General features: G+C 38.5%; 1 protein-coding gene across 1 annotated transcript in view; it reads right to left on the bottom strand.

Moving 5' to 3' along the window:
- TNKS (tankyrase) overlaps window positions 1–27,292 on the bottom strand; it is a 147,346-nt gene that overhangs the window by 31,766 nt on the left and 88,288 nt on the right. The window contains exons 6-11 of the mRNA XM_076336717.1: window positions 14,077–14,171; window positions 11,142–11,208; window positions 10,484–10,670; window positions 8,327–8,448; window positions 6,618–6,709; window positions 6,435–6,513 (exon numbers count right to left, since the gene is read on the bottom strand). Coding sequence (XP_076192832.1) covers window positions 6,435–6,513; window positions 6,618–6,709; window positions 8,327–8,448; window positions 10,484–10,670; window positions 11,142–11,208; window positions 14,077–14,171 — 642 coding nt within the window. The remainder of the gene's footprint in view (window positions 1–6,434; window positions 6,514–6,617; window positions 6,710–8,326; window positions 8,449–10,483; window positions 10,671–11,141; window positions 11,209–14,076; window positions 14,172–27,292) is intronic.

The following is a 27,292-nucleotide window of genomic DNA, read 5'->3' as shown; positions in this document are numbered from 1 at the left end:
GACTGTGTACCTGGAAAAAAAAGTTAATATTCATTTGAAAATAACACTGGCAGAGCCATCAGATCCATCATCTCACATGTCGTATGCAGGTCTCTTTTCACCTCCAAATAATTATCTTTGCCAACAATCGATTCTTGTGGCAGAAGAATGCCAGCCATTTGAAGAAATGCCTGCTTACTTCTGGGACAAAGAGGGCTGCAGCTGACAGAGGGACGCATGCAGCAGATGAAACCGTTTTTTCCCTCAGGAGCAGAATTAGGCTTTGCAGGGCAATTTCATGGGGAATATGTTCACTTTGAGGCAGATCTGCTCTTGCCAATCACGCAGCATTGTCAAAAACCAACCCAAGAATGTACTGCACTAAGGCTGAAGGCAACAGGATTTATTTCCAAATGAAAATCAATTTGAGCATTACAAATTGAAATACAAACTGAGATTAAACTCTCATAAAAATCAAACCTGGTAAGACATATGCCTGCCCAATACTACATCTAAAAACATATGCCCTTTCAAATTCAAAGCTGAAGTTTAAACTCTATTTGACAAAATGTAAAATATCCAAGGTGTACTGCCTTATTTGTGTGCTGAGAAGGCAGATTGTTCCAGCTGCACTAAAAAAAAATTCCACTGGTCCCCCTTATAAGCAGTCTGAAATTAGAAGGCTGCAGCTCTGAATTACTTTACAGATGAGTTTTCTGCAAGGAGTTAAAAATGACAGATTTGACAGCTTTTATTCCACAGCACACTGGCTCTGGATCTGGTTTCTTCCCCTTTTAGCATGAGAGCAGTCACTCCACTGCTCAAACTGCAACGCAAAAGCAGAATGCAGTTACAAAATGAAAAGTGTTTTTAAGTAAGGCTTTTCATGGAAAGATACCATCCTAAACAGTATTTCCCACTGCAGAATTCTTTCTGTTCTTTCCTTTTATCCCTTTCATTTCCTCTTCCTCATCCTGGATATACACAGTAGAGAAATCAAAATGGTCGTGTATCATCAGACACTGAAGAGATTTTTTCCTCCCTGCGCTGCTGCTGTCTTGGAGCAGCATACACAGTTACAGCAATGTTCCCTTGGCTGCCAGGCACTTGTGGCAGCTCAACAGCTGGGACCTGTTCAGGAAACTTTTTTTGCAAGACATCATAAGCATACCAGCTTTCTGTTAGCATCAAATGCCCTAAATATCTTACTCCTTGATACTACAGCAGCACAAAATGCAACAGCTTCCAAGCACTGCAGTTTTCTCTGTGAGATCTTTCTGAAAGATGTACATTGTAAAAATCACATGTGAAACTTGTGCTCTGCCAGCTGTTCCAGTATCAGGGTATCCTTCCCTGCACAATGCAAGCGTTCTAACTACTCTCCTGCTGCATTTATTCTGAAGACAACTTGCAGTATGTCTCGTGTCTTCATGCATCACTAACAATAAAGAAGATAGGAGTGAAGAGAGGCTGGTGGCAATTTCAAGCTCTGTCAGAGAAAAAAACAAACACGGGGGGGGGAGGGGGGGAGCAGAGAAAAAAGGTCTAGTTTCACTCTGAAAGCTCCTCAATGATCCAGCCATCTGTTCCACGGTTGTCCCTTTGCATAAAAGCTTAAGATTAACGTCACTAAGTTTGCATGTCTAAGCAGTGAAAAAAGTTGAACCACGTAATAGCAACAGATCACACAGCTCTTCATGTCATTAACCATCATAGTCCAGAACCTGCTGCATTTCTGAAAGGAAATTTAATTTTTCGATGCTTATTCTTTCCTGAGAAGATCATACCTCTACCCGAAATGTTGGAAGCAAATGTATTACACAACAAGGTTATTCAAAACCATTTAAGTTTGTTGTGTGGGTCTAGGTAGATGGTGACCATTGTCAAATCCATGATCATGAAAGGCTGGCATCATGCTACTCCAATGCACAGAAATAACTGTATTATGCAAAGATCCATAAAGCCAGGTCCTTCTAGCAGAGCAGAATGAAGCCATTTCTGCTACCGTCATGAACAGGGACGCTATCTGTCTAACATGACCTTAGAAAGGCTCATTTTCTCTTGCAGAAGAATAGTTTCAGCATTATTCTTTAGAAACATAATACAGTTAAACAAATAGCATTCATAACATCTCCACACTTGCCCAGGATACCAGTGAACTTGCATGCTTGCAGGTCTTTCTTTCCAACAATCATTCCAGTTCAGAAAAGACTTTAATCCTTTTCTTCTGCACTGCTAGAAAGCCGAATGTCTTTCTGAACATATTAAAATTTCCATGTATCTGTAAATTCAGACAAGGAGCTAGTTATAAGAGGTATCCAACTGTCTAGCAATACAACAAAACAGGATGAAAGCCACTTTTTCATTAGTTCACCACCTTCAAATGAGTTTCTTTTTAAACAAAGGATTTCGACCATCTTCAAAGAAACAATCGTGGCACTTGAAGATTTGCTCATGGGTCTAATAAAAAAATAGTTTATGTTTGAGGATTCTTTAAAGATCCTCTGCTTTTATTTTTCATAAGGTACTTTGAGGATATTCAACATCAAATAAGCAGTGGTGTGAAATGCTGTTTCACACTTTAGTTCAGGCAAACAAGTAAAAACTGGGTATGGCATTTAAAACCACAGACATTTATGATCAACGTTCTTCAAGAAAATTCTAAGAAACCCCAAGGTTTCTCACCTGTGCTTTAGATGTACAGTTGACAGTCAACTTCTGCAAACTCAAGTAACAAGCTAATGAAAATATCTTCACTGACCATGGAATGGGCATTGCTTAGACATACCATGCTGATGTGCAAGTGATGTGCACCAAGGACTTCTTCACAGTCCAAATTACAAATCTAGTCTGTGTCCTCAGTAAAGGCCAGCAAGGCACACCAAAATAAGCAATTTGTGGGTATAGGTTAACGCTTGGCAATACTAGTGATCTCAGAAATATTTCTGTAAAATAAGTCTAGATCAAGCACATGTTATACAAGTAGTCCTTCACTTTCTATTATAGTCTGACACACTTCAAACAGCAAATTTACACAGTGATAAAATTAAGGATAATTAAATCCAGTTCCAAGACCACAAACCATCTCTCATTCGTCCTGAGCAAATTACCTAAAGCAATCTTTACTACCATGCTTCATCAGCCCATTTCCCAAACATACATACTTCACGTTATCTCACTTTTGCTGTCTGACACGGATCACAGCTGTTCCTCGTAAAAACAGCAGAGTTTCTTTTCTATTGCTAAAACAATCACAAATGATTTTCAATCTACAAAACTTTACATGACTGTCTCCTAAATCCATTACTGGACGTTTTTTGTGGATCAGCTGTCTGCCTTTTGGCACTGTATTTCAGAAGAAGAAAGTTCCACTTTCTTTGAAGCCCTAGTTACTCACCTTTTTCAAATTGTTACCTCTCTCTATAATCAGCAGTGGTTTCCAGGAGGTAGATTAAAGCTGACTTATACAGTACCTTTCCTTTGATGGAAGAAATGGTTGCAAAGTAAAGAAAATACGTTAGGCCTCATCCATCCACACTAGAGTAAGCATTTGATATGGGATCACATGGGAACTGAACATATTAAAAGGGGGAGGGCTGCTCAGTGATTGGTTGTGGGATAATTTTGTTTTAATAATTTCATTAATGATCTTCACGCAGGAGAATGCTGAAGGGCACGAATACGAAAAATTAGCAAGAAAAAAATCGAGATTCTCTGTGTACTACTAGACTACAGGAAGGGTCTGAGTACTACTGTGTCATGTCTATTAAAAAGGCAACCATGATCCCAGTGTGCACTAGTCCAGCATTTATATTAGAGATATGGAAGTGCCATCATGTAAGGCAGTGGGGGAATGAATTCCATTCTCGTTGCCTGAGCTCCAAGATTTCCTCTGGTGCTAGTAAAGAGAAGGGTTATAAGGATGATTTGGAAACGGCAATGTTCCTTTATGAGGGAAGACTAAGTGTTTGAGGCTTTTAGCCTACCAAAACAAAGGCTAAGAAGAATCAGTTTGTTCACTGAAAATACCTCAGCAAAGGAAGCATCAAAATGGAATAGAGGTATTTAAACTGAAGGAGAGTGCTGTTCGAAGAACAAATGGATATTCACTGTGAGGCTACTATTGCAGGGGGACTAGATTCACTAGCTCGTGAGAACCCTCTCATAAAAAAATATAACTAGACAGGATCAAAAAGCTTAGTATATCTGACTACATCTTATGAAGTAACAAAAATTCAAGGCACAAAAAGAGTAAACAGGAAGAAAAAGCTTCCAGAAACACAACAAATGGGAAAAAAAAAACCCACGCAAAAAATCAAAAACCTGTATCATGCTTCAGGGATTAAAGCTGCCATGTCCCAACAATCAGAAACAAAGAAATATCAATGTTAAGAGTGTCTGATGAACTGAATACCTATAGTCAAAGCATGAGCAAGAGGTCAAATGATAATATACAAGCAAGACAAACATTTTAGAGTGATTAAATATGCCTGGTTAACTAATTAATACTCTAGAGCGTATCCCATCTGGGAACTTCAAAGTGCTTCATAAGCCTTAATGACCTACGTCCGATGAAAAACCATGATTGCATTATGTACCATTTTACAGCTAAAGAACTTGGGACACTGATAAAGAGGGACCCAATCTACTGCCATATGGAAAGAGATGCTTAATTCTAACTGAGTGGTCTCCTGTCATGCCCTTAAGTGCTTTGCTAGATCATAAATGTGAGTAGCTATCCTCAGAACAACGTATCAAGCATATACCAGGATATGAACGAAGAATGAGTTTTAATGACCACCATGTACCTCTATTTGCACACTGTCAACTGAAAAAACAACAGAACACACCACTCAACATGGTTCCATAGATAACTGTGGGCCATTCACCACCATCACTCAGTCCACAAGTGACTCATGGATCATGATTTAGGAACCCCTGCTTTAGGACATAAAAGAATTACAAGCTATCATCAGAACGTGCTAGTGACACAAACAATAAAACTGGGCCATTCCAGTAAGGATGACTTCTTTGAGCTTGCTCCTAACCTGGCTACACAGAGCTAGATTTTCAAGGGAGCACTAATTTAAATACCTACAGTATAGCAGCAGGCTCTCCAGAAACCCTCAGCACACAGAAACTCCTTGTATTTCAAAGCAGGTAGTACCTGGGTATCAATGCGCTTGAAATTCCAGCATGTCCAGTTCAGTGCCTACCCAAGTACCATCAGTACTGAATTCATGTGCAAAATCAGATCCATAAAGCCATGATGTATCTATTCCTATAGCAAAATGAATTTTTTTCACTTTCAGTGCATAGGTATGCTACTAAGAGTGAATCTGGGAAAATGATAATGAATGGTTTTAATGACTATAACCGAGACCTCTGGCCCTGCTTCCCCCCCTCCCTGGGGAAAATTTTGGTATGTCACCACTGCATCAGGATTCTCAAACGCATAAACTCTGTCATGGTATTGTTGTTAAGCTTTTTATGATGCCATTAAAGTACTATGGAAGTGAATCAGCTACAGAAATCTGGCAATGAGCTCTCATACAGGCTTATAAATCCCAATTCATTGTTTCAAAATTAAAAGACCTAGTATTAACTATGCATACAATTACATTGCTCGCACCTCCTAGCACGTCAAGAGTGACACACTAGATTGTTATTACAGGTATATTTCTTCAGTTCTAGCTACCTGAATGAAGATGAAGACTCAAAGAGAGTAATGTGAGCCCCCTTAAAAGCAAAAATAAGATCATTTATATTTTAACCAATGCAAAGAAAGTACACATCAAGAAGAGCTTCTGAGAAAATTAAGTAGCTAAGTATATCATTACCATGAATGTCAAGTTTGCTGCTGAAACTCAGAGAAAGTTCATTCTGAAATACTTCTGAAAGATGCTTAAAAGACATCCTAAATAAAGTAAGTTATACTTTCCTCTGCCTTTAACTAATAACTTGCTGTACCATGTGTTTCTAAGCAAGCTTCACCATAGGCTCACAAGTTACTTTGGTCAGCACCTATCAATGGCTAACGGGCATGGCAAAACAATCTGACCAAGAGAGTAAGAAGCAAGCAAGGGCTAAGGGATGCCCAGCATTAAACTACTAAACTCAGTGGCAGCAAAGTCAGACATTGGATATTTTCAAGCCAACAAGAGGCACCTAGATGACCACATTTATTAGAAATGAGTAGCAAGGTTCATTAAAAACAAGTAAGCTAGACTCCTAAAGCCTGTATTCAGTTACTTGGAGAGAAGACCTAACTTTCAAATGGGATTCCTGAACATCCTGTACTGATTTAAAATAAACACACTTCAAGGTTAACACAAGAAGCACAAGGCATACAGAAGAAAAAGTAACAACTATCATAAAAACTAACACTGTATTTAACCAATATAACCCTTCTTCTGGCCTTTTGCCTTAAATAAAATATATTTAGGTATATTTACCTTTGCTCCATGTTTATGCAGAACTTCCATGACATCATTATGAGCTTTTTCAGCTGCAACATGCAAAGGTGTCATGAAACTAGGGGGTGGGGTGGGGGTGGAAAAAAAAAAAAGGAAGATATTAGTTTTACATTCCTAGTATGACAGAGTCTTTTGGAAAATTCAAAAATTTCAGAAACCTACTCTTTGTTTTTCTCATTAACATTTGCTCCTTTCCTGAGCAATAGTTCTGTAACTTGCTTCCGCTTGGGATGCACAGCAGCCACAGCACAGTGCTGCAAAAAAGTAAATATAAATTAGACTTCAACTACACAGATGACAAAGAGCTTTAAGATCCATGACTTCATCTCAATTATTCTGCTGAACATCAGACTACAAAATTTACAAACAGAATCCATCATATTTCAGCTGAAACATATAACATACTGAACAAAATACAAGCTAGTGATCAATGCTAAATTATTCTACTCAGAAAAAGTTTTCATTTTAAAGCTATTTGTCACTTAGGAAAAAAGCGTTATGTTCCCAACTACATTAACAAGATATCAGGACAAAACCAGCCCATAATGTGCAAAGGCGGTAAAGACAAAGGGCCTGAAACAGCCTAACTTTCTACAGAGGGACTCCAAAGGGGTCCATTAGGATTCTGCTGCGCTCCTCAGATGAACGTGACTTGAATGTTGCCTTGTTTCTTCTTCTATTTCATCATGTACTGAACTTGTTAACCTAATAGCAATTCTGTTATACACCCAGTTACAAATTATGTAATAAACAAAGTATCATCTTTTCCACGCTGTCAGAAAGAGACATCTCTCACACAGTGCTTTGCAGTGCTCAAGCCTGCCCTTGTGGGAACACCATACAGCCCTTTGCTAGGTGTAACTATTCCCCTGAATGTGGCTGGGGTCTGCTTGTTGGTTTGCCGGTGCATTCGGCACTCAGAAGTGAGCGCTTTGTTCCCCCTTTCTTCTTTGATCCTCTGCAGAGACTAGATGTTCCCCCTTTCTTCTTTGATGCTCTGCAGAGACTAGACTCAATCTTTCCTGACATTTTCAACAGTGGCCCTACCAATGCATTCCTGAGGCCTGAAATTACAAGTGTGGTTCCACATGAGCTGAACACCATGCTTTAAAACCAGTCCAGAAATGCTTGTCTCAAGTTTGGATGTCTGAAGATAGACGACTATGAGAAATAGGAGATGCTTTTGAATATTTTTGTTTTTACATTTACCCATGTTTTATATATATAGTATCATAACTATAATGGTTTTAATAACACCATCAGTCCCTCTCAATTTCAACATCTTCACTGCATCTGGGATAATGGCTGTGTTCCTTGCCTCTACTGCTTCTTCAAACAATGAAGTAAGAGTAGGATACTGCCAGAAAAGTCTCAAAGACCCCTGTTTCCAGAGATAATGTGGTATTGTCAGTACTATTCCAATCCTGTAAGACCCTGTGAGATACACCTAGCATCTATTTTCACCACAATTTTACATATCCTATGAAGAAAATTTGTAATCCGAGTTTGCCCACATAAAACGGTAAGGAAGCACTGGGCCACTGGAATAGAATTTAACCCCAGTAAAAACACAGCAACTGACCAACAAAAAAACAGTGTGACGGGGAAAAAAGCAAAAGAGAAGTGAAAAATGAACAGGTGACAAGTGGCTGGAGGGCTTCTGTAATCTACCAGGAAGAAGAAAAAAAGTGATAAAAAATTATATGGTATTTTTCCTATAATGGTGATTTAATTTTAACATATGAAGTGTTTGATGGCAAATCCTCAATCTCAGATGATGAATATATTTTCGTAGTGTAGAAATAAAACGCCTCAACTAGCACTACCACCACATTTATCATAAAACAAATGGATTGACTGTATAATCTCACCAGTGCAGTCTCATGCGACTGTGGCTGCTTAAAATTGATGATCTCCAAAGCAAGTGTCTTTTTCACTTTGGCTAGGTCTGCCTCTCTGGCTGCTTGCAGTAAAGAGTGTCCTTTGAATTCATCTGTTAGAGGAAAAAGATGCATTTAATATTCAGCAACATGTCATATTTATAAATGTTATTGGAGAAAGGTAGCTATACTCAATTAAGAGGAAATAAGAGTATTTCTGTACATCTTCAGATAGTAGCTGACCTGGGACACAGAACATGAAACATGGTTTACTGAAACTGAAGGGACATTCTAAAGGAGAGGGGAAGTGATTCCTTGAGTAAAATCCTTAGAGCTTTTCTCCCTCAACCTCCACCCACTTGATATTAAATGCATGTGACCTCTGAATTACCTATGTATGTGTTCAAGTGAGCACAGTGCTATTACATGCCTTTCAGAAAAAAGCATTACAGTTGCTTTTCAAAAACCTTGCTGTATTTACAACTACAAATAATATAAGGTAAAGCCTGAATAAATATATATTATTTATATAAAATAATATATGTATAATTTAAACATAAAATATTAAACTATTGGTCTTAAAGAAAGCTAACCAGCTAAGCATTTGAAGCCAGTCTGCTACAAAGATGAAACAGGTTTTGATAGCAGCTGTATCTTTGCAAGTACGGAGACGTAATTTTGTTATTTTCAGTGTCACATCTTGTTCATTTCAGCAACTAGTTCATTTTAGTTTTAAATCATTTTGAATTTGAAAAGGACTAAAGTGTTTCTCTTAAAATGTACAAATGAAACGTAGGTTAGCAAGAATGACATCGGAACCTGGGAACTAGAAAAAAAAAAGCTCAACAATCTCAGTAAAAATATCAGTATTTTTCTTTCATAAGCAAGCGTGAAATGCTAAGCTTGTTGAGAGGGGCTTTCTTCTCTCACCCTTGTTTTAACATCCGGTGCATTTGTGGATTTAGAAAGAAAAATAAATATAATAACTTTTAAGTTTTCATTTAAAATAGAATTCAAATTTCTCTGTAAACAAAGCATTACTCAAAGCACAAGTACAAATAAATCTTGTAATAATAAATAAATGCAATATTATTCCTAAAGTATAAAACCAAAGAACTCAAGAATATAATAAACATGTTATTTTGGGTATGCAAATACAGGATGTCCATCAAGATACTGTCAAATTTGGCATAACGCTCACATTTGTGTACACATTTCAGTGGATATTAATGGACATGAATCTTTCCCCACTCCTCTCCAGGAACTATAAATACAGAAATAAAACAAAGTTTAAACAGATTTTTTTTTTTTGCTTGCTAATTTAAACAAATGGTAAATTAACCTGCCTCAAAGCCAGAAGCATCTCTCAAGTTAGCCCAGAATAGAGAGTAGAGAAGTAGCTAATGCTTTGCTCTCCTAGAGCAAAGTTTGCTGCTGCACATGGTCTCACCACCTTCACATGCAAAGAACAGTGACAGATGACAACCTGACTAGCTGTGACTGTGAGTCACAGGATCACATTCTTGGTGTGTTGGGGGCTTCTGCTATACTGGAAAGGTGACAGACAAAACCAAAAGCTTATTTATAATTGAGTTCAGAATCTAATTCTCAAGAAGGAGTTTTCTGTAACTTCATAATGCTTTCTTTCCATACTTGTCTCATTTCATTATCTTTTACAGTTTATAACAATGAGAAAACAAATCCCCAAAAGAGGGCAAACAAAGGCAGACAAATTCAAATTAGAGCTCAAACACTGTTTTGTAAACAGCATAAAGATTGCAAAGACTACAAAAGAAGGTGCTGGAATTTCCATCTCCAAGTTTGCACACCGAAGCTACCTACACCTGGAAGTTACTCTAAGTGTGATACAGAACCTTGATATAGAGGCTCCCATGTGACTTAACTGGACTTTAAGCATAAAAAACCCCACGGTCACTGATTCAGCAGCGCCTTAAACATTTTAAACCTAAGAAAACCAGGCAATATCATGAACAGTATATTAGAGGTATCTGCGTACTTCAAAGTGAGAGGCACAGCTGCCATTACTCTGCTGCTTTGCATCTAATTGTGAAGTATGAGGAAGCTGGCTTGAAAGGAAAGCACCCCTTTACACCCACCGATAACGGTTTCCAGTCTCAAAACACTTACAGGTCAGTCTCTCCCTTAGCTCAGGCGTTGGAGCCATATCGACCGCACTCTTGCCGTGGCAGTTGACTAGCGTGGGATCCGCACCGTGACTCAGCAGGAGGGAGCAGACCTCTACACGGTTCTTGGAAGCAGCCTCGTGCAAAGGGGTAAACTGCCAGAGGTCCATAGCATTCACACAGGCGCCATGCTAGCACAGCAAAGAAAGCATTATATTAGTAAGAAATCATCTTCAACAACTAAAAGCTTACAGATTTTCATTTCATTATAAAAACTGGTTCCATTCTTTCATATATGAACACATACACAAAAAATTAATTATAAAAATACCTGTATATACAAAAATACTGCTGAATCCTCAAAAAAAAAAAAAGGAATTTCTGTATGAGGTAGTTTTTCAGTAGAACAGATTTTTCCCCAGAAAAATTCAAATCAATGAAACTCTACTATCTGTCCAAAGAAATTAGGTGGGGAAAAAACCCACATACATTGTACCACAGAAAGACCTAAAGTTGCAGGCTTCTGAAGTCACATACAGGATTGTCTGAAACCTGTTAGTATAGGAAAAAAAAAATCTTCCCTTTCAACTCTGGTATAAACAGTTCACCTCTCACCTAACACACCTAGATCTACAGTAATTACTTTCCATCCTTCTGCTTACCTTAAGCAGCAGCTCTGTAACCTCATAGTGTCCATATGAACATGCGTTATGAAGAGGCACAAGACCACTGTATGGGAGAAGGCAAATAACGAATTTATTTAAGCAGCATTTTTAAAAAAGGAGGAACAATTTTCTCTCTACTGAGAGATGAACAGAAATCAAATTAAATCTAAAATATTTAAATATTCAAATATTTAAAAATTAAGGTTCACAAACTAATGGAAAAATCTAACCATCCCAAACAACATGTTACTTAATATTGGCATTAAAATAGGGGGTTTTTTTGTCCTAACAGGCCACAGATGTTTAATCTTCCACTAAGATTAGCATTAATTGGCTTTGAAATTATCTTTCTTGAAGCTATTAAGGGGGGGTGAAGTCCCATTCCACATTCAATTTGCTCAAGAGAAGTCAGTGTTCTGTTTCCGCCTAAATATGAACTCCTGTTTATTTAAAATGTTATTTTGGCATTGGTGAAAGGCAAAACTCCCCAGATAATGCTAACATAACTGCTGGGTATATTACGAAGATGTACAAATACCCATAGAAAGCAGACTGAAATTGCTGCTCCAGACTGTGGAATGACCTCATTTTACTCCTTTTTTTGCAGTACAACCTATTTAACTGTGCAAGATACTTCTAAGAGAGTCCCTGTGATTTTTTGTACAGCTATATTACTGGAGGCCATACTTAAAAATGACACTAGCAAAGTAAATAACAGGGATCTAGTCATAAGCACAAGACATAATAAAAAAAGTCATGCACTGAAATGGAGATGCAAAGGGGACAATTATTACAGAAGACAAAATAAGTTTAATTCAAGCCAAGCAAGACAGGCTAGTTATGGCTCAACAAACTGGGATCCATAATACACTGAAAACAATAATTAACCCTCCACCATTTACGAAAAATACAGGGGATGATTCCCAGAATTGCAAAATCAACTCAAAGAACATTAGGACAGCAAATACTAGACAACAAGGTAAACTTAATTTTAAGGTAGATGCTCTCAGAAGCAGCATTGCACTTGTCACAGGAGAGGGAAATCTGTTTTGGGGAAATTTTTCAAACTTGTTTTCCATCGTTACTTTTCTTAATTACAACTTATGGGTGTATGTGCAAGACAGAGAGAGTATCCAGTCCACAGAGCACTCAAAAAAACCCTGCCCTCTTCCAAAATGATGGTCATCTAAGAGGATTGAGGCATTTAAGGTCTCATCAGCAAAGACAGTCAGCGCAGCAATCCACCTGGTCACTTCTGCAGCATGCCCTCCCCTTTTCTCTTCCAGCAAATTATGACTTTGTGCACAACAGCAGTAAGGCAAAGAAAGGACCACTGGAAAAACAGCTGCTTCCTTGGCTGTGGTCCTCTTCGGGAGTAACTAGAAGTGACGACCATTTTGAAGATGCGGCACAGTTCCTCAAGACTCTCTCTGAAGTGACCCCATTGAAGAGAATCTAACAGGTCTATAAAATCAATGTAACCTAATTTAGCTCCATAAATAATGACATTTATTTATAACCTATTTACTTATAAATTATGTATAAATAAGAAACAGCAAGGAAAAACAAAACACCACACATTGTAAATGTGTGATGCTGCTAAAAAAAGTGGGAGGTCAGACATTTCTAAGTATGTTTGGGTTGTTTTTAAGCTTGATACAAAGTAAGTGTATCGTTTTTCCTTTCTTTCCTCCCCCCCCCCCCCCCCCCCCCCCGCTCAAGTTCAATTTAATTACTTTTCACACTTTTCATACTTTCCAAGTAGATCATTCAAACCTCATTAAAGCATCTACGCTGGAATTTTCTACCAAGTGATGCTGAAATTTCGGAAAGGTGCGAGATACCTAAAACTTGCTTAACAATGCTGGATCTACCTGAATAGGTATTACATGCAGCTTTACTGTGGTGGTTTTTTTTTTTTTTTACTTACATAACGTGTCATCATGCATTTCACAACAATCCTGATCAAAAAAGCCATTAGGTGTGAATGTACAGACAAGAGTGCTACAATTAGTCAATCTTCAAGAGTTTAAGTACGCTTGGGACTGGTTTTGGAAAGAAAAGAAAAAAAGAAAAAAGCTAAGATCTTAATTTAAAATCTCTTTTAACACTAGGCTGGACTCAGCAGAATATGAAGATACAGGAAGTGCCTCAAGTTTGCTGATGGAGACAGAACACACATTAATATCCTACCTCTATGGACTCTGAATACAAAATGCATGCCTTTAACCAGGGGCCCAATTTCTACAACGTTAGGACTTAAGCCTTCCTATCAGACCACCATGAGAATCATCACCTTAGAGTTCAGAAACGTATGGCTGAGAACAACGTACAGCAGATACCGTTCCAGATTTCTGACTGCTGTGTGCTTTTTGTTGGTATCTTATGTAACTACCATCCTTACTGCAAAAATAGAATAGTTTAGCTTCTACTGTATCTTGATTTTTGCTGGCAACATCAATCAAGATAGATCTCCGAGGACCACTAGTTGTGAGCACATGAGCGTTATTGATATTACTTGGAATTACATCCATATATACGTGACAAAGCGATGAGACTATAGACAATTTTTTCAATGCACATTTTTTCACTAAGCCCATGTATCTTTTCCCCATCACCTTCCTTAAAATAATGCAATTAGTCCATGATTTCACAGGGTAGTCTGTGCATGGAAGTAAAGAATAAGGTTTGGAAAAAAATTTAAAGGTGTAATAGAAGACTTAAAACAAGTGCAATCACAGCTAATCTGTTATTGGGGCTCTAACAAAAGTTTATTTATGATGAACCACACCCAGATTTTGGAAGCAAATGTCACATTCTCAGCCAACTATTTGAGATTATGCTGCAATGTGAAACAGATAAATAATTCTTCATCTTGATTAATACAAAACCACTGCTGCAAACAGATAATAAATCAATTCATTTTACATACCCTTTGTCCTTTGCGTGCACATCTGCACCATGCTGAAGCAGAAGTTGGACTATTCGAACTCTGTTGTAGCCTGCTGCTAGGTGTAAAGGAGTAGACTGCAAAGTAAAACAAAACAAGATGAAGAATGGGAGCCACATAAATTTGAAGTCCTGCACTTCCTGCCATTTAAGTGCTCTTCATTTCTCTTACACATTGGATGGAGATAAGTTACACTTCCCTTCTGTGATTAGCCAAATTAACAAATACACAACACATGCATGCCCTTCCTGTTGTCAAACCAACTAAGTGTTCCTTAAGATGGGGAAGAATCCAGGTATCTCCTAAGGCAATAACAAGCTCATCATTTAAAGTTAATTTAAATAATGGTCCAACTTTGTTTTGTTGTTTTTTTTTTTTTTTTGGTTGGTTGGTTTGGGTTTTTTCCTTGTTTTTAAATGCTATAATTAATTTTTAAAAGGCTAGATTTTTTTTTAATTCATAAGCAAATTTATGCAGATCAGGCTGCACACTCACAGGTTACAAAACTTGTTGCAACAAGTGCACAAAAGGCAGACTGCAGAAGAAGAAATAATGCATTTATCCCATAGTAGGAACATTTATCTTCAGCTGTGCACCAAACAAGTAGCCATACGTGTTCCGTACTGTGCTGTGGTAAGACATACGGCGCAAACTGTATGCAGTTTGCAGTTTCTTGCAAAATACACCACCTCAGCAGTAATGCTCCTTGCTGCATAATAATGAGTAAATAACAACATTTTTCTCCATAGCTAATTCATAAAAATTTTAACTGAAAGCTTTTGAAGTTGACAACAGTAATTCCGCTCAAAGTTTATTTTAAAAGCTTTTTATTATGAAACAAATTTTGTGTGCTGTCTCAGTCCGAAGGAACTGATTTCTTACACAAATGGGTGATGCTGTTTCCTCCTTCCCAAGGCTGAGAAGCAGAGGATTTTAAAGGGATCTTTGTTGCAATGTGTTTTGTGGCACGCAAACAAACAACACAATTTTATTACAGTAAAACCCCATACATAAACCAGCTTGAACACATGGGAAGACTTACATATCTCACTGTATTAAGCCAAGTACAGATTTACTGTCAGCATTAAAACATCATTATACAGTATTACAGGTGAGGCATCACATTTCACTATTATCAGGATTTAAAAAACAAAAAAATCAAGACAAATGGTCTCATCTATGGTAAACAGCAGCAGGTGCTATATATCCATAAACAGTATGGATTTCCAGGAATTAATACATATTTAATATGACCATAACTTGGAGTAGTCTGTATTATATTTTACTATAGTCTCAACACTTTGCTGCTTTGCTCCAGAAAGGGTAACTACTTTGACACTTACCAAGTGTCCTGTGTACCACAGTGAGGACACAGCTTGTACTGTCAGAAATGACAGCACAGGACATCTCTAAAAAAAACACCTGGGTAACTCAGTTTTTTGGTGAAGCAGTTATGCAAGTTTCTCTAAGACCCATCTTTGGAATTATCTATACTCAAAATAAGGAACTCTAACATTCCTAACCTGAAGATCCCTAAAGTGTCTCCAAAGTACAAAACGCCAACAACAACAAAACAGGTCAAATCTTTTAAGTGTTTGGACGTTCAAATTGTTAGGATCTGTTATTCTGTTCCAGAAAGGTTTCTACTACTGAATTAACAATTTGGACTGGTCCAGAAGGTATTATATTCTTTTCACATCTGCCCCTATTATAAAATAGCTGGCTTCTGCATATCATAAACACTAATGAAAATGTGGATAAAGATTATGCCGCTATTGACATTAGCAGAATACTTCAGTACTGTTTATTCTGACAATTGCCTTGGTTTGGTTCCTAAATCCAGTTTTACCAACTGAATTAATAATTTCAGAAAACCTGCAAGGAATTTGAAATAGACTGCAGAAAAGTCAGTCTATTGAAATGTCTAAACTCCAGAAGAAATTGGAGCAAACACTAAATCTTTGGACCACTGCAAGATCCTTTAACCTTGCTACAATTAAACTATATTCATTCTTGTCTGCATGCTACTTCTAAAACAACGATGGCAGACTTCCAACATGATGCTTTACTCATATTAAGCATTATTAATAGGGATGTTCTCAAAGATACATCAACCCTGGAGTCTTGTTAACTGCTTAAAATTGAAACTATTATGACTCAAGCTGGGACTGTGCATTTTGTATTTCTAGGGCTATTAGACCTGCATTTGCCAAACAACTTCATTAGAGAAGAAACCCAAAACATTTCAAGCTTATAGCTGCAAGACAAATGATGTAAGTGAAGCAAAACAGTGACATCCCAAATCTTCAGACAACTGATATCCCTGCCTTTCAGAAAGGTGAGCTACTTCCTTCTCCTCGAGCAAGGCCACGCAGACACCACAGTCCCATGAATGAACACAGAACACCATGTCTTCCCCAACACACCAGGAATTAGTTATTTAGCTGCAGCCAGGTGCCTGATGTTTGGTGTGCTTGCCTTCAGCGAAGCTGCGTGCCGTGCTGCAGCTGCCTCTCCAAGGAGGCACTAACTGATGCTCCCTGCGCCCATCCCTGGAGACGGGGCTATCTCTGCCAGTCTTCATGCTTTGACTCTACAATCGCAAACCGTGTAACCTGGAGGATGACGCAGTGCTGGAGACACAGGCAGTTAGGGGGCCAGAGAGACCACTTGACGGAGGAGCAAGGACAACTAAACACCCAGGGCGTGCAGAAGAAGCGATCCTGGAGGGCTGCTCCCCCCATATCCAGGCCTGGTGTATCAGAACCCACAAGCCAGCATTACCAGTTCCTCTTTAGGTTGGCTAAAAGGCTCTTATACGTGCTGCGCTTACATACGCTTCAGGAAGGAGGAAGCAGAAAGGCCCTGCCTCGATGCTTTTTTAAGGACTTATCTTCCTTTCTCGTGAGAAAGAGCATTCATTAATTTTACAGATTTAATAGTTAAAAATACTAATCTGACATTACAAGCTTGTATGCTAATTACAGAAACTAAGTACCTAAAAGATAATGTCGTGCTACAGGAAATACTCATTATATGGGATTATTAGCCCTCAAAAAAAAAAAAAAAAAATCAAGTGAATGATGGTAGTAGAGACTGATGTTTAAAATTAACGTGCTGTTTATATAGCACTAGAAAAGCAGAAACTAGCACAAACAGCAGTATTGTATACTGCACCTGCAAGGTATATCAAACTAATCACTTAATATTAAGAGGTTAAATTGAGCTATCAATTAACCCCTCCTCCCATGTCTTGCAATACCTGGCAAGAGACTTACTAACAAGAATCCCTAGAGGTCACTTACCTTCCAAGACTCACATTCACAGTTACCAAGCCAATCACAGTCTTACTTGCTAGTGTAATTAAAAAGAGTACAACTCCACTTTCATTAAGTAAAGTAGACCCTCATGTGAGATGCTCACATTAAAGTTTTACGGCAGCTGTAACTGAGTCAAAGCAGGTACTGTACATTTCAAGGAAGGTCACTGTACACAAGATGGCAATCACTGTCAACCTGTATATCTACAATTTATACTGAAGCAGATTTTTTTGCCTGCAGTCTTTTTGAAAATGTGTTGCCTGGGAATATGAGAAGTGCAGGTTTTAGATTTAAAAAAACGTACATGCAGCAGTTTGATACTATTTTCCTTGAGTCTTAGGTATTTTCAGACTGCTTTGTTACCAACAGCTGATTTGATGATCCCCTGTTAAAGGTCAGCCACTTTGAACTTGCTGTCCCCTGTTCATCTGCATCAAACGAAAGGGGCACGGAGGAATCGCCAGAGCTGCAGGCTGCTGAGCTGCTTCTACTGAAATCGGAAAATTGGTTTCAACAAATTGTCCACAGGCAACATGGGAATGCTGGCTCCAGGCACCATTTGTTTCCCTTCCCATCTTGCTAAAGAGTCTTCAGCAGCTCTTAGATGGTAATGCTGCCACAGCCTCAGAAGAAAGCTGCATTTTCAGATTCAAACCATGGATTGCCCATTTTATGGACAACTTTAAAACTGAGGGATGTTATGTAAGGATCATATCTCATGCATTATCTGCATGATCAGTAACAGCTGCAGGAAGTGTTTTAAGAACTAATATTGCCTGTTCTTGCTTTCTGCTACCAAAATCTCTATATAATGCTACCAGATAACAATCTTAATCAATGTGTTTCTCTCATTCTCAAGCTGTCAGCCCAAAGGCTATTAAAAGCAACAAACAACAATCTTATCACATGTATGATGTCTCATCATACATCTAATTTACAACATTATACAGTGATTTAGAGTTATCATCATTTACTTTCATCTTCTATGGGAAGGGCATTCTCACAATAAAGAGGCAACACCCTGATTTTGAGAGCCAGCTCTGGCCTTGACATACTATGGCTACTCTCATGTTCAGGAGGTCCCCACACAGATACGCACCAGTAAGGGTGGCTCTCACACAGATAGACAAACAAGTATGACTTGACAGAAAATACCTAAGGACACTCGTTATGTTTCTTTTTAACTCTTCTACAACACTCTGATGACAAAGGATGTCAAAAAAAAAAAAGGAGGGAGGAGTAGGGATTTTAAAATGTTTCATGTACACTAATATATGTGACTTTTTTACCTTGTCTATAATTATCTTCAGGTTTGGTAGATTTGGAAATTGCAGGTATGCAAACTCCCATCTAACTTTCATCAAACAAAACCTTTATTCTAATCAGACCATACCGCCTGTAGAGAGCAGTACCAATAAAAATAATATCTTAAAACTTCTGTAGTTTGTCTTACAAGCTCTCTTCAAAACAGTGTTTCACCTCCGCTGAATTAAGGGAAGAGCAGAGAGGTTTCTAATCACAGAAGGGACCTTCATTTCACAGTTCTGCATAAAACTGACTGTTTTAAAAGATGTCCTGACTCCTGGTAAGATGACTATTTAAATCTGGCATACTAAGGAAAAAACGCTGAGCAGGCAAACAACTCTCTCTTCACTGCGTCAGAATTTATGATAGAACCTTTCTTTCCAATCGCAATAGTCTCTGTCTGCTTGATGCTGGTCTCTTACAGACTTCTCTAAAATGAACTGCATCAATCATGAGTGTAGACATTCCGGATGCGAGTGGAGTATCTCCTGTTGCCACTTTATCATTCTGATTAATAGGGTAAGAAAACAAGTTGCAACAACATCACAATCTTGAAGAGACATTCCTGAACTTTTCCACTGTGGAAATGATCAGGCTTTCCCTTTGCTGCTCACATACCAACTTGCATTCCAATTTTAAGCAGTGTGCCCATCTTACACCTTCAATTTTAGACCCAGTTGTAAGCTTTCTTAGGAAAATATCTCACTAACATTTGTTTGCATGGTGCCAAGACTGGACATATCAAATACAAAAAATTTGCTTCTAGAAACACGTATTTCAAATAACTCAAAATAATTATTTTATATTCATGCTACAAATGCTCTTGCACACCAGGTACTACAGAAATAAAGGTCCCTAACCTCAGCTAGAGCATGATGCTCTTATAGAGCAGGAAAGGGGCTGTGCTTCTGTTCATCAGCCACATGGCTTGTCAACTTCAGCCGCCCAAATTGTGCAACTTCCTTGGTCATTTTATAGCAGTACTGAGTTATTTAATTTCATGGTTGACAACTACGCTTTAGGGACAAACTTATAGATGCTGCTCCAGGAAAACAAGTTATGTCAGACTGCTGACTGTAGATGAGCTAGCTGCAACAAGTTTAAACTCTAGAGATAAATAAGCACAGGGATGAAGAGCTTAAACTACTTTTCTTATGTTAAAAAAAAAACAAACCAAAAAACAAACCAAAAACAAACAAACCCCAATTCCTAAGGACAAGGATTACAAAATGCGTAAGGAAGACATTTCTCACTCCACTGAGCTTCCAGTGGTAATTTAACTGCTTCATCTTCAGAACACAGCCACTAGTACTTACCTGGATTGTTGAACAGGATAGACTTAGTATAGTAAAATTCAGAAAAACATCACAAATTTCACATAGTGCTTTCTAACAGCTAACGACAGGGAAAATGAATTGAACAGCTCACCAATGCAGAATCTGCGAGTCACACAGTATCTTAATTTAGAGCTCTGGTATATCAGATGATCTCTTTGAGAAAAAAAAAAAAGATACACTGTTTTGAGCTGTAAACCAGTGAAGATAAAACCAGCTTGATTTCACATACACAGTAGTGCTAGGGCAGAGCATCATCGGGCCAGAATGAGGATTACATGAAGAGTAAGAGAGAAATGTTTGCATTCCTTCTCATTCTGTCATTTGGCAGAAGGAGAACAAAGAAGTCAGCATTAAGAAGAAATTCTTCCTTGCAACTGAATACCTTTCAGAAGTTTATTCAGGTACCGTACCACCTGGGTTACGGTACAAAGCCCAGAGCAGGTCAGATATCAGGAACAGCATACCTCCTAGAAGTATTTAGAAATGTGTACCAGCTACAAAGCATTGCTTTGTGGATCACAGATTGGAGGAACATTCCTCTCTGTATTCAACTGTGCAGAAACCACAGCTCAAATGTTATTTTCAAATTAGTGTTGGACACCTCCAGACCGGGCAGATGTTCATAAACTGGAGGAAAAGATAAGAATGTAGAATAAAGGTGAAATGGAAAGAATTAATAAAATGGCTGGAGAGTTAAAAAGCACAGGAAGAGCAGAATAAAAATACTGCAAATACACTGACAGAACAAGCCTTCATTTGGAAAAGGTTTACTCGGGTGACAGACCAGGACTCTTCTACTCCTAATCTTCAGTGAGTATTCAAATCCATTCCTTCTCAGAGATCTATAATGTCCAAACTACCGACTACTAAATGTTTCTCTAGTAGACATTCAGGTCTCTCTGACCTTTGAGAGACAATACAAGTTTCTGACTGTACCGCTGAACCTCAAGACTGCGTGACAAGACTTGGCATCAGTTCTACGCATTAACGCGGTGACCCTGTTGTACTGCAAGTTGGGCTAAATGTTGACAAATAAGGGGCAGGAGATTTATGAGAGAAGAGCTTTTTCAATCACATAGATACCTGGGGTAGGGAAGGACAGAAAAGATGACAAGCATCATCTTGCACAGGGGTAAACAAAGAAATAACCAGAGTGTCTCTGTCTCGTAGAGGTTAAAAGAAGGAAGAACAGGAAATGAGTGCTTTCACTTTTCTGCTCAGGAACTCCTCCTGCTGGCATAGAAACAGTGTCACCACAGAGAAGGTAAGTAATTGGAGGCAAACAAGATATGCCCAAAAGCAGAAGAGGGTCAAGGGCAAAGACATGTTTCCTGACAGGAGCGAAAATATGCAAGCACTGCAGGACTACGCAACAGAAGAAAGTTTCATCTGCAGAGGCAGGCTTAAGATGGATGTTTGAAGATGACCATGTAAAAGCCTTATTAAATCCCAAAAGAAAAACCCAGTCTCCCTGCCCAGCAGATTTCTCCAGACAATGACATTTGACTTTCAAAATTATGGAGATTATCATCTTTGGCAACAGGAAGGCAAATCCTTAATCCATGTAGATAGCTCTGAAAGCTATTCTCTTAACAGTAGCTATAGAAAAAAAGAAAATAACTCAAATTGATTACTTCAGAGAACAGAAAACAAAGTCAAACCTGGAAGAGCATTGTTACCTGGCAGAAAAAGGGCTAAAAGAAAGGCCAGAAGAAAAAAAAAAAAAGATACTGTGAGACAGAAGGCAGCAACCATGTTTGGAATGAACTTTAAAAGCAAAGATCAATCTGATCCACAAGAAAAAGCAGGTATGGCAAAGGGATAAAAGGGACCTCAGCTCCCCAAATATTAATTAGGAAGCTTAGTTCCCCAGCATCTCCAAACTAAGTTGCTGCCATTACTTTCAGAGACTGACCTAGAAGGAGAGACTAAGAGGGAAATGGTAAAGGGCTGGGAAAGATACTTAAATCTTTAAATGGGAACCCCACCTTGACCTCTGATCTTAGGATTTCACAAACAGCAGGTCCCATAAATAGGGTACTAGTGATCCTTGACCTCTTCCTAAATAAGAATTAAAATGCAACACCGTCCCCCTGCAACTCCTGAAGCTCTTCTGTATTTGCATGTATCTTAACCTACCACCCATTTGGTAAAACAGTTCCACAGAGGATGTGTCAGAAAAACTGAGCAACACCCCTCACAAACCCACGGTATTCTCAGAAAACTGTTCCTTGTAAGAATCTCTTCCATTTCTACATGCAAATGATGAAGGTTTGGCTAGGGATGGAACGGCAGTATGAAAAAGAAATTCTGGAGCTTCTACCATGAAGCAGCATTTGCAGTTTTCCCAGATTCAGAAGCACAGAATAGATCTCTGGCAGCACTCAAGGACATGGGGAGATGGGACTTTGAGATGGATTATCAGAGAAGCGGAGGAGTATACACTGTTTCTTTGGTGACAGAGGCTGGCACCTGAGGGAGTAGTGGCTTGCTGAGCTACATAAAGATGAAATGACAGTAAAGACCCACTCTCTTCTCCTAAGGGAATGCTGCTAATGTTATTTAACACTGAAAGATCATGTATACTGCCTTGAAAGATATGGAAGAACACTACATAGGAATTACTTACAGTATCATTGTGTCCAGGATGGCCATTTTAGCTGCTTCTTTTCATCACCTGGAATCTGTCAGAAATGCAAGTCAAAAATGGACAAGTCTGAGGCGAGGCACTGAGGCATGTCTGGCTCTTGCAGAGGCAAAGGCAAGAAGAAACTGCCCCTGTGATGTTATTAACTAAACTCATCAGAGGGTATTCAAACCTCTAGTACTCTAAGGAGCAGCGGGAAACACCTGCCAGCTAGAGGACAAACTCATCTGGGCTGGTGGACTGAGCACACAGGCATGCAGGATTGTCTCATGTCAACAGCTGGAACTTTTATTTGTTAAATCGCACACTGGAAGCTGTGATTCAAGTTTAGTGCATGGGGAAGAACAGATGCCACTGCTGCTGCTCTGAGCAAAGGGGCATGGATAGCCAAGTTTCTGCAGAGTTTTTGAAAGCATCTTAGTGCCAGCCAGCACAGTCCGCAGCCCGTCTCAACCCGTCAATCTTGTCAAATTGCAAGCTGCAGATGCTTACCACTCCAGGAAAGTAGGATGAGACAACTTTCTCCCCTCTACCAGCACAAATACATACATTTTTATCTGTCCTGTCAGCCAATGTCAGAAGCTGTAGAATCCTGTTCTTTAATTATTTGCTCAGGCTGCTGTTCCCTCTTTTTAATGAAATATTTCGGTGTTGCTCTGGCAGCACAAACAAGTGTTAACAAGAGACTCCTCTCCAAACAGCCATGCCAGATGTCTGGGGAAGGCCTGCATACAACATTAAAACAATCTGAAGAGGATGCACACTGGAATACCACAGAACCAAAACTCTGCTGTTTTTTGCTGTTCCGGTCTCCTCTTTTTCCACTTGCTATCAAATATCTTTTTCCTACTACAGTCAACTAATGATCTTTTATTCCCTTTTCTTTTTATATCTCTTTTTTACTACTTCTCCCACTCCATCTTTATATATTTACTTTGCTTCTCCTCCTTCCCCTTCCGACTAGAAACTTCCCAGGCTTCAGTTCATACGATTTTCACATTATTAAGAAAGAAGAAAAACTTCTCAGAATATATTAATTTGACCATTCCCTCTGTTAACATGACATTCAAACCAGCACTTCACTCATTTTACTGAAAGTGGGGTCAGAATGAACTCTGTTAAGAACAACACTTGCAAATTGATTGCATTTCAGTTCCAGTGCTCAGTGTGAAATAAATATTTATGCCTTATATTTTGGAATGAAATTAAACCATGAGCTCTGAAATAATTCACAAAATTAAATATATAAAATGCTCTTTTTGCACTACAGTGATAATTTGCAAATTTTAGAATTTAACGTCTTTATAATCCAGCCAAGTTGACTTCATGGTTCCTTTGAAGAAGAGCCTTTCCAAATACAGGAAAAAAGACAGAGAATTTATCTTGTACTTCCTGTTAGTATGTTTCAAAATTGAAAAGTTATGGTTATTAGAATATTAATATTCTAAAGAATTTAATCTGTAAGAAGTAAGTCTTTTATAAGTAGAAGTGTATTATATTACTTAGAAAAGACTAATCAAATAACCTCCATTTTCTTGTTCATCAATGACACATCCATCATCAATGACAACGCCCTATTTTGGCATTTTCCTCCCCTTTTATTGTTCATCTGCTGCCTGCTCAGTCAACTTACATAACCATTTCTACAACTGTTGTGTAAATACACTTTCTTTGCACATAAGTATTAGTAGTTCTTTTCGTTTAGAATTAATCTGATCACTCTAAATTATCCATACAACCTACGAAGTCAACGATGGGGTTGTATTAGCAAGTGATAACTCATGTGCTGAGAGAAATCAGAGGCAAAGGCAGAAAACAGAAGGGCTTTGGGTGACTTAAATTACTGCCATATAGACTGGGCAAGTATCACAGTGAAACGTGTAACAGGTGAAATGCTTGGATGCTATCAGGGATTGTTTTACAGAGAAGTTGGCTAGGGAGGCCACAGGAGTAAATGCAACTACTGACCTGGTACCAAGTAACAAGCAATACCTGATACAAAACCTTGCAGTAGAAGTTGCTCTTTAACACTGACTATAACATACTTAGATTCAACTTATCTACAGGGGAAATGCTTGCTAAAATAATCCAGCATAACCACACTAACCTTCAGAAAGGGGAGCTATGAAAAAATTGGGAAGTCTTCTAACAATAAGCTAAAAGTGGTAGCTAAGAGAATTAAGTCCTTACAGACAGCATGAAGACTACTAATGGAGACAATACAGGAAACGCTGTGCTAATGCATACCTTCTATTAGGAAGGGCTTGATAAATTGAAAGAAGCCAGTGTGACTAACAGAAAACTAAAAGAGATTACTAAAATTAAGAAGGCATCATTCAAAAAGCTGAATTTACAAGCTGAAGAAAATCACAAGGATCATAAACTCCAGCAGATTAAAGGTAAAAAATACAATTAGACAGGCAAAAACAGTTTAAGCAGTGACTAGTGAAAGGAACGCAAAGCATCCATAAATCCTTCTTCCAGCCCACCAGAAGCACAAAATCCACCAGACAGTCCAATGGGGCCAGGTGATACTAGGGCAAGAAATGGAGCTCTTGCAGGCATGAAGTCATTATGGAAGAACTAAAGGAACTCTTTGCATGGTATACATCTTAGAAAAAACAGGTAATTCTCACACCAGGACCCTGGCGAGTGAGCATGTGCGTATTTGGGAGCATGGTGAAGCTTGGCAAAGGGCCTGTCTGAAACTAAATTAAGCATAAAAGGGGTAATGATACCCATAACCAAAATGAACATCAACAAATTGCCGGGACAGGACTGCGTTCGCCCAAAAGACCGCTGGAGAATGAATAGGTGAATTACTAGTGGTATGTGACCTTCACTTAAGATTATCTTGGTACATGAAGACCTGAAAGTTGCAAACCAGTCATTAAAACATGTTTTGGGGAACTAAAGGCCTGTAATCTTCATGTCTGCAGCAGGAAAAATGTAATATAAAACCAGCTAGAATTAGTGGACACCCAAATAAACGTGATCTGCTTGGGAAGAGTCAAATACTGTTAAGGGAAGTTCCACCTTTAAAACTCTTGGAGTTTTCTGAAGCAATCAACAAGCATATGCATAAGGGTAATCCAACTGACAGTCTACGTGGGCACTCAACAGGTTTTTAACTTAATCCTCACCAATGCTTTCTAAGGAAGATGATGTTAGGTCCTGAGATGGATGCATGGTAGCATGCAGAGATGGGAAACAGAGGGTACAACTAAATGATAGGTCTGACAACAGAGGGAGGCCACAAAGTACTCTAATATCACATTCAAAAGTGAAAAGCAACAAGAAAGCAGAACAGTTTACTTCTCAGTACCTCTCATGCTCACATGCAGGGATTTTGAGAGGGAAGTGACACCAAGGATAGAAATGGCATCTACAGCATTCACTATAGTCAACCACATACAGAAATCAAAAGCATACAGTCCATGGATTGAGCCGCCACATTTCAACTCAGACATAACCTCAGCAAGCTCTGTGAAGGAAGGACTCCACTCTTGAGATCACAGTAATAGAAACATCATCAGTACTCAACTTCTGGATGCTCTGTGAGCTGATAGAGCCAAATCCAGACCACAGCATTTAGTTAACGTGCATAAAATATTAAATGGCAGCTCTGCGCAAACCTGCCAGTTTGACTTGTGTTGTCTTGACAGTAGATGGATAATAGCGTAATGCAGGAAGCCGTCCCCTGTGTGAAGCTAACCAGCAAGGGGAAACAGTTCAGGTATAAAAAAAACCCCACACCTTTAATACATTTGAAGGTTTCCTGAAGAACGCATTAAGACCTAACAAATGAGATTTCCTGATTTTTAGAGAAGAATACAGAGAGAATGACTACAGAGTAAACAATTTCTTTCCAATCCTTCAAGTGCACAATTTCTATTTGTGGACATGATAGACTACACTTCAAATAATTTCTGAAGAAAATGGAAACAGGTAAAGGGATACTCACTGAAACTTTTGGGGGAAAACATTTAAGATCTCGTAACAGAAACTTAGAGCAGATAGATCAGTTTTACAGTTTATTCAAAAGATATCATCTTGGGCTATAGAGGGTCTTAAGTGACACCAAGGATAGAAATTAAGCCACGTCATCTATACTGTACAAAGTCAGGGGAGGGATTTTTGTCTTATCCACTTTGACCATGCTTGGTTAATGAAGGAAGATGGGATTACAGCATAGCAAAGGGCATAACTTGTCAGTATTTCTGACATACATGAATCCTGTGAACTATCTTTTTAAACAAGCAAAATGGTGTCTTAAAGGCAAAATACAGTTGTGGCCATTTTTAAATTTTTTTTTTTTGTGTGTGTACTGCATTGGGCACTTCTGCCCCAGGCACATCACGAACATTATGGCATTTGCTTTGTAACCTTTTTGTAATGTTGGAAATGTCACCTTTTTCACAGTGCTCCATTACTTTAATCCAGGAAGGACCCTTAATTTTGAGTGCAGGCTTTGATTTAAAATATTTAACTCAATTACAGAGAAGTATAGCTATAACTGAAAAGAGTACAAAAATGTCTGCATCTGATCTACAGTACTTATTTTCACCACTGAGGCACATATTCACTAA

The sequence above is a fragment of the Aptenodytes patagonicus genome, chromosome 4, assembly GCF_965638725.1.
Source record: "Aptenodytes patagonicus chromosome 4, bAptPat1.pri.cur, whole genome shotgun sequence".
NCBI classification, from domain to species: Eukaryota; Metazoa; Chordata; class Aves; order Sphenisciformes; family Spheniscidae; genus Aptenodytes; species Aptenodytes patagonicus.
The sequence above is the reverse complement of the archived record's forward strand: the minus strand, read 5'-3'. Positions and strand labels throughout refer to the sequence as shown.